Below are 7,967 nucleotides of genomic sequence, written 5' to 3' on the forward strand. Positions count from 1 at the left end.
TGCTGAAAAAGAAATGCCATGAAAACAGTTAAGTTTGCAGTCACAACTACGTACACTGGAGCAGGAGCCCGCTTCTGCAGGGCGGTGAAGCAAGAGAAAGGTTTGGCTGCAAACGCAAGTTTCGTCAGGTATGGATGCTTGGTGCTTGGAGGTATTCAAATTCAACTCATGCGATGCGGGTAACGACAAGCCGCGGGTGTGCGTTTGCAACAAACCGCCAGGAAGTTTGGGTGCTGTGCGCAGCTTCGATTTATCGTAATTGCATCCATTTGTATGACATGCGAGTATCTTACACCGGAATGACGGTAGACGGCAGAGTGTCAAGTGCAGTGTGTTTTTGATCCATGGCTTCTTGCAGTGGCTGAATCCTTGACCTGACAATTATCTAATTAGTGAATGATAAGACAACTGCGGCATAGGATAGTGGTATAATAGAATGTTGTGTCTCTCTTCAAATTATCTCTCTATAAGCTTAGAAACTTTGCACGATCGTGGTTGGTCGAGTTGTTTCATGCATATATCGAATGCTGCATAAAAGACAACGATTTCAACACGATTTCTGTGTGTATAAAAGAGGATTTTATGTTGTTTTTTAAGTTTTCAATGTATAAAAAATACAATATTCTAGGACAGTTCAACAGTTAGAATATTTAATCATGTCAAACAGAACGCATTTGTATTACTATTGTTTTTATTGTATCCTGATTATTTGTATTGTACTTAAAAGAAAGATAAATTAATAAGTTGATGAACTAAACTTTATACTTTCTACATTCCCCAAAAATTTCATAAAACACATGTCCAACCATGAAATGGAACAAAATATGGCAAATGTCCTGCAAACTATGCTTAACATGGAACAAAATAAATGGAATTGAAGATTATGATAAGCTAGATAATATAAAGTAGATACTACTGTATCCACTAAATTTAGGCTCTAAGGCATCAATTTTTGACAGTGAGCATCACTTGTCGCTTCTAAGTCATTAATGTTTGACAGTGTGCATCAATTGTTGACTCTAATGCAATGATCTCCGACCTGTCGTCGGCGGACCACTTGAGGTTCTTGGCGTTAACAGACGTGGTCCTTGAAAGTTTTTTTTTTTTTAAGAGAAGCTCATTATTATACATAAAGTGCATTTTCGTCCCCACCATTAAGATTCAATTCAACAGGCATATCTAGAATAAAATCAAGACATATTTTTGATCAAAAACTTTGAACTAAAATAAGTATGCCATCAATAGATGTGGGCCGCAGCAAATGTATTTTCAAAGCCAAGTGGTCCGCGATCCTAAAAAAGGTTGCACTGCTTTGATACACCTATTTTTGTCTGTAAGTCATCAATTATTGACTCTTGAAGGAATAATGATTATGTTACAAGTTATTTGAGCAGATGTTTGACATTTGTAATTAAACATTACATAAACAATACAAAAACCGAAAAATAAATGTCAACTTTTTTCACTCCATTGAATCTTCCAAAATTGGCATCACAATTGTTATATTTCAAAATCTAAAATAAAATTATTAACTACTTAACTTAATTTAAATATTTTAGAAATATGCAGTTTGGAATTTTGTAAATAAACGATTGACTCACAATCAAAAAATGATACCTTTAAGGCAAAAATTCGTACCATCATAACAAAAATAAGTGAGCTCTTAGCGACAACGCCTGTAAGTAAATTTATGGTTTTGTGTAGTGTACTGTTTTAATTTAGTAAAATATCATACTAGCGAGTCAAATAGACTACCTTGTTCTTCTTTGACTGAACAAACTACGCAGTCATATGCCGGTCCATACATGCATTCAATACGTATTTAGTACTACACAAGCGACTATAGTCCATGATACAGAACACCGTTCCCAATTTGATTGAGTTAAAATAGTGTGTTATGTTTATTGTGTTTTATATATTGTTTTACAAGCCCAACATCAAAATATTCATCTATAATATACGTGAAATGCTAATAACTGTTCACAATTATTGCTAACAATACACCATAACGAATGTCAACGTCTCTTGGCGGTATATTTGTGATGAAACAGATAAACTCATATTTTCATTCCTTTTTCGTTTAGTTGATCTTCTTGTATTTCGTTCATCTCTAATGGGCCATAATTTCTTCGCATCAGTCAAGCTATCAGCGAGAAATATGAGACGTTCTCGACTCACTGTTTAGCTTCCCGTTACTGACTGTTTCCAGCAGACTGCAGCGAGGAAAGGGAAAGTGTTTGTCAAACAGTTTAACAGTAATTAAAACTCAACAACGGCTCCAAGCGTAAAAACGCGGATCTGATCTTGATCTTTCCTTTTCAATCCCACCATCGCTTTGTATCGCGCATTGTCTGACGCGATCCGATGCGGCTACATTTGCTGCTAAATGGTTGTAGTTCCTTGCTCATTTCTTCTTTCTGTTTTACTTCTATCATCTCGCAACCGGCTACGCATTCAAATGCATCAAGTTCTTTGTTTAGCGAATATATTCGCGAGGAATGGTTTCCTTTCTGCAGAGAATTCGCTGTCGGTTGGCAGAAAGTGGCAGAACAACAAAAACGACTTCTCTCCCGTTCGTGGTTGCGCTGCCTGCAGTTTACCATCCACTTTCAACGATCAAGTCGAATACGCATTTGATGAAACTGCATCCGGCAGAAGGAACAGCCGCGCTCTCGCGGCAGACGACTGCGGTGAGCATGTTTCTGCTCCCCTCCCCAAACCATAAACAAAACTCTGGCATTGCTTAATCGCATGCTGCTTAACACCGCCGCCACATCACACAACCATTATCATCATCGCACCGGAACGTATTCGTCAGGAAGATTTGGGAACTCCTCTTCGCTGGAAACCGAACCGTTGTTTGTGGGAGATATAAATAAATGTGTGACAAATGTATGTTTATGGTTAATTGTAGCATAGGGCCCTCGCAGGCTCGCACCAAGAAACAGACAGCATAACGACGGAGACAGCAACTATCTCGTATTTCTTTCGTCCAACTCCCGCCCATTTCCCTGCTGCTCGTACTGCCGCCACACGGTGAAGATCGGCACGGCCGACAGATCGAAGCTTCTTGACACCACACTCTTTATGATGCTCCGAGAATGATTCTTGTGCTTTATAGTCTACGGCAGAACGTTTGTCTCGGCGAACGCACGCCGGTTAGTTGCGATTTAAATGTGGCTGCGTACGGTGCGCACGCTCCGGATCCTTGTTAGCTGGCTAGTGTAATACATATCGAAACGTTGTTCATAGTTCACAGTTTAATCAGTGCTCAATATCATGGATGATGATTACACATCGATCGAAGACTATTTTAGCAACGAAGTGTACCTAACACATTCGAGTGACTATGAAGAGCTCCTGGGCAACAATTCCCGCCCTGAGCTGTCGCCTCGCGATCCAACCGAGCTGGTATTAATGTATGCGTTCAATGCCGTGATCGTGGCGACGGGGATTGTTCTTAATCTGGTCCTCGTAAAAGGAATCATCGGCGCCAAATCTAATGGTAAGAGTGTGTGATCGCAAAACATAAGCAGCGTGTATGTTTACACGGTCTAATCATTTGGTTCGTTGATTCGTTCTAGGGGCGCTCTTGTTTGTGCTGCAGATAGCGCTCATCGATGTATTGACGCTTCTTACATGCAACTGGGAATTGTACTACTACATTAGACGAACGTGGATTTTTTCGAAGCTCCACTGCACTCTGTACAGTGGGTTGGAGTCATTCACCAGCGTGGCGGTGGTGTACTTCATTATTGGACTGAATTTTCACTCGATCTCCTCGTACAATCTGGCCGTGGAATTGTCGAAAAATGCTCTCGCTACACCTGACGCTGAGAGCGCAACCGAATCCCTGACGGAGGAAAACAATTACGAAGTAGCTACCGATTCAATCTCCCAGAAACGATCCCTCACGATCGATTACCGGTACAAAAAACGGCGCATTTCCGTCCGACTTCCGATACTGCTCGTGTGGTTCATAGCAGCATCCGAATCGCTGCCACTGTTCCTGTTTGCCGACATCGAAACGCTCAACCCAGCGGATAGTGCGGAGCAGCCGATCAAACAGTATTGTACGGAATTGACCAATACCGTGGCAAATCATAACATCGTCAGCCTCATGGTCATCGCCATTCGTATCATCTTGCCGTCTGTGGCACTGGTGATAACACTCGCACAAACGGTGATTAAGTTTTATAGAGGCAAGCATTTTACGCAACCGGATGAGATTGAAGAAAATGTTGCATTTTCGCTTAAGCTATCTATCTTTCTGTCGATCTCCTATGCGGTATTTACTATGCAACGATTGTACGGCTCGTTGCTGCAGGAAATAATTTTACAGCCAAAAATTGTGCCCAAATACCCAGGTTTTAACCCGATCGTCGGGATCTCGCTGGCAGTACTTCACTACACAGCATCTTTCATTCGGCCGCTAGTTTTAATAATTATGTGTAAACAAAAGAGCAACAATGTGGATATTACGTTCACCTGCCAGAAACGCGCTGAGAATAATAGTATATCTTTGCAGTAGTAACAGCATGAAGTACATACACCCGATTCTATGCAATAGTTCGCTTGAACGAATGCATAGTGAGACATTCGATGCAATTGTTCTCCCGATAGATTGTCATTGGATTCTGGTGGAACAAACAACACAACAAACGGACTTTTTTTAGAAATACATTTTTAGTATTATGACTATTCCGAATCAAACAACAGAATCGGCTATAGGCTGATCTGTGTCCAGGAAGTGAAGTGCATAAATAAGGCCTTTGATCGGGCGCTTTGATATATGCTTAAAACATAATTATTGTAAGTAACTTTTACGTTATTGCAATGTAAGGTTTTATGAAGCTAGTCAAATAAATGGTAATAATAAATACATATCACAGCTCTTTCGATATTTCGTACGACAGAATTATTCAATTTACGCAAAGTATTTCCATACACATGTTATAACTTAAAACGTATAACGTAACCTATAACGTAAAACTGACAGTATAACTATTTCTTTCATACCCCTCCCATCGAGTTCAATATTTAGTGTAGACAAACCTTTTTTTAATACTTTATAAATAATTTTTATCACCCAAAATAGTGAAAAAGAAACAAAACATTTACCAACTTGCTTTTTCATAAAGTTTTTCAAAAAGATCAAATTTGATTTATAGCACTTTTCTGATATTAGATAATTTCCGCAGCTCAATGCGTCGCGGAGTATTCCCCATACAAAACAGAACGATCGAATTTTTGTAGCACAGTTCATTTTGCTCGTGAGTGTTATGTTTATAGTTTATTGAATTGTCAAGGGACTGTACAGCCCACTCGAAATTGCTTTTCTACATATAGTTAGTTAGTGATTGGTTGTATGGATACGGATAGCTAATTCCACTGCCGTGGTACCGGGCTCGTAAATGTCGCTAAAAGAGTTTTAGGGTCATGCAGATTGCGAGTCGCGGGCACCAAAAGAAGTTCGGATGTCGCAATAGTAAGCTTTGAGCGGGCACGAAGAGATCTGGCTGGCACATATAGCCGAACCATGGTTTACCAGTTTAAAAAAAAAAGACCAGTAAAATGAACACCTTGGCAACGAAATGAGTGTCAAATGACACCAACATGGCAGCCGGATCGATCGAATTGTTTCGATAGAAGAATGGTGCTAAGGCCGGGGATCTGTGACACTCATTTCGCCTGCAAGGTGTTTTTTTTTAACTGGTATACCATGACGCTCACGAGCAATATGAACTATGCTACAATCGTCTCGCTTTGTATGGAAATCGACTTTTTGTAGGGGTATGAATTAAATACAGTCAGAATTCAATAGTTGAACGCTTCTTAGTTGGCATGATTTTTAGTTGAACGCTCAATAGTTGACTGACAGTTCAATTTAAAAGCATGCGTTTATATGGAAAACCCGGTTTTTGAAAATTTCACAAAAATCTCATGACTTGCCGAGAAAAATTTTATTTTTTTTTGTATAGAAAAACGTGCATATTCAATAAATATATAAATAAATATAAATAAATATAAATTTTTTTAAAAAAACACATATTCAATAAATAGTTGGCAGGGAATCGAAGTTCAGTTCAACCAACCAATAAAAAAAAAGTTCAGACTGTATACAGCCTTCTAACTTTTCGAGCAAAAATATATCTGAATCGTCGTGTTAGTCAGATACACGGATATCAACACGAACGACCATTAGTCTAATCTCACTTTCGTCAGCGCTGGTAATATTCATTAGAGTTTAGTATTTAAACAATTGTATCGCCGTTCTAGTTCTAGCGATACATAACTTCAATTCAAAACCATACAACAGTACAGAGGGAATGAGAAAGCTCTCATCGAAGCGAGGAAGCTCCACTGGTTAGGTATCTCACCAACAGATGGCGCCACCAGCTTTTTGCTATTTTTAGAATGCATGAGTCGTGTGCCGTCTGTTAAACGAAGTCTTTCTATATTCCGTTTAGATTGAGAGCTTGAGTCTTTTAGAACCCGTTTAGTGATTGTTTAGTGGATTTGTGAAACTTTGGTTGGGATCCATAACCAAGCCATCCATGTACCTCAAATATCTGCCTAAGTCGAATTTCACTTTTTCATCCAAAATACTACTAATGAATATGTTTGATAAAATTTAGCACATTTAAAAACACTACCCTACCCGCAAATTTCCGTTAAATGCCTTCTAATCGCCTTGTAATCGCCGGCGAATTGAAGGCGATCAGCAGTGCGTTTAGCAGTAATTAAATTCCTTTGAAATATGTCAATGAAAAATTTCGCTTTTGATTTGAAATTGCAACTGTCAAAAGAAAACCTTACAAGCGTCTTCAGAACTGCACTGTTGTAGTGTTCCCAGATATGATTGTGAGATTCGATACCACGATTTACGTGTTATGTTCTCTTGCGTTAAGCTCTGAGATATTTCACTTTATTAAATATGGTGGGCATTATTCGGTTGTTAAAGACCAACTCTAATAAAAGGAGAAATGAAATACATATTTCTCCCATCCTGATAACGAAGTGTGAACGATAGCTCATAAACTACTGTGATATTTTTTAGTGCTTTCCAAAGGTATGTTGCCGAGTCGACTGTCTGATTGCTACTAATCCTTTTATATTTTCGTCATAACCCTGACAGTCCTGCTAACACTAATACTAACGTAATCCTATGTACCCTTTTCCTATAATCTTACAATCTATAAATTTGCAGCCATTTAGGCGCCAACATTCCCGGTCACCAAAAACGAATGTTTTTAATATTCAGTAATGATTGAATTCATTTTCATATTCCTATTTGATTTCTTAAAATTCCTCATCTTAATTCCACATAATTCCAATTATTGATTTCAATTTACGATTCTATAGGTAAAGGAGCTATTCTATGAATTGGCCTACGAATTTCCTTGCCATTTGCGCATTTCAACGTTACTACTCGTGTAACACCATCTTTTCCTGGATGTAAATCCACTACTCTTGCCATCGGCCATTTAGATACTGCAACATTGTCTTCTTGTAGAATTACTAATCTTCCTGGCTCAATCGATATCGCATTTTTGTTCCACTTTGCTCGCTTCTGCAATGTACTTAAATATTCGCGATGCCAACGATTCCAAATGTGTTGCATGTGTTTTTGTATCAGTCTCCAATGGTTTAATCTGTTTGTTGGCACATCTGCGATGTCTACGTCCGCTACCGTTTGTAAGTGATTCCCTACCAAAAAATGCCCTGGGGTAAGTGCTTCCATATCATTTGGATCTTCTGATATTGCCGTAATTGGTCGAGAATTTAGACATGCTTCTATTTCGGCTAATAAGGTTGATCTCCTGGCAACCGTTTGCATCGTGCGTTAATCACTTCATTCCTACTGGTGTATCTCGTGAAAATGTTTCTCTGCTTGATGGAATGTCGGTGAACGGTTTGCTGCAATTATCCGGCATAAAAAATATACGCGGAAGACAATTAGATCT

At 39.0% G+C, this 7,967-nt stretch overlaps 1 protein-coding gene across 1 annotated transcript; it reads left to right on the top strand.

The window, feature by feature from the left end:
- The first annotated feature begins 2,747 nt into the window (after nt 1–2,747).
- LOC133393696 (uncharacterized) lies at nt 2,748–4,884 on the top strand. The gene is made up of 2 exons (XM_061659681.1): nt 2,748–3,505; nt 3,585–4,884. Exons 1-2 carry the CDS (start codon nt 3,280–3,282, stop codon nt 4,529–4,531), a joined length of 1,173 nt encoding a protein of 390 aa, XP_061515665.1. The 5' UTR covers nt 2,748–3,279; the 3' UTR covers nt 4,532–4,884.
- Nucleotides 4,885–7,967: the final 3,083 nt, after the last annotated feature.

This window comes from Anopheles gambiae, chromosome 3 (genome assembly GCF_943734735.2).
Source record: "Anopheles gambiae chromosome 3, idAnoGambNW_F1_1, whole genome shotgun sequence".
NCBI lineage: Eukaryota > Metazoa > Arthropoda > Insecta > Diptera > Culicidae > Anopheles > Anopheles gambiae.

What these genes read in the sequence shown, in the direction of transcription:
- LOC133393696 (XM_061659681.1), top strand. Translation starts at nt 3,280, where the DNA reads ATGGATGATGATTACACATCGATCGAAGACTATTTTAGCAACGAAGTG. An exon ending in CATCGGCGCCAAATCTAATG is followed by an intron (nt 3,506 to 3,584) that starts GTAAGAGTGTGT and finishes GATTCGTTCTAG; the next exon opens with GGGCGCTCTTGTTTGTGCTG.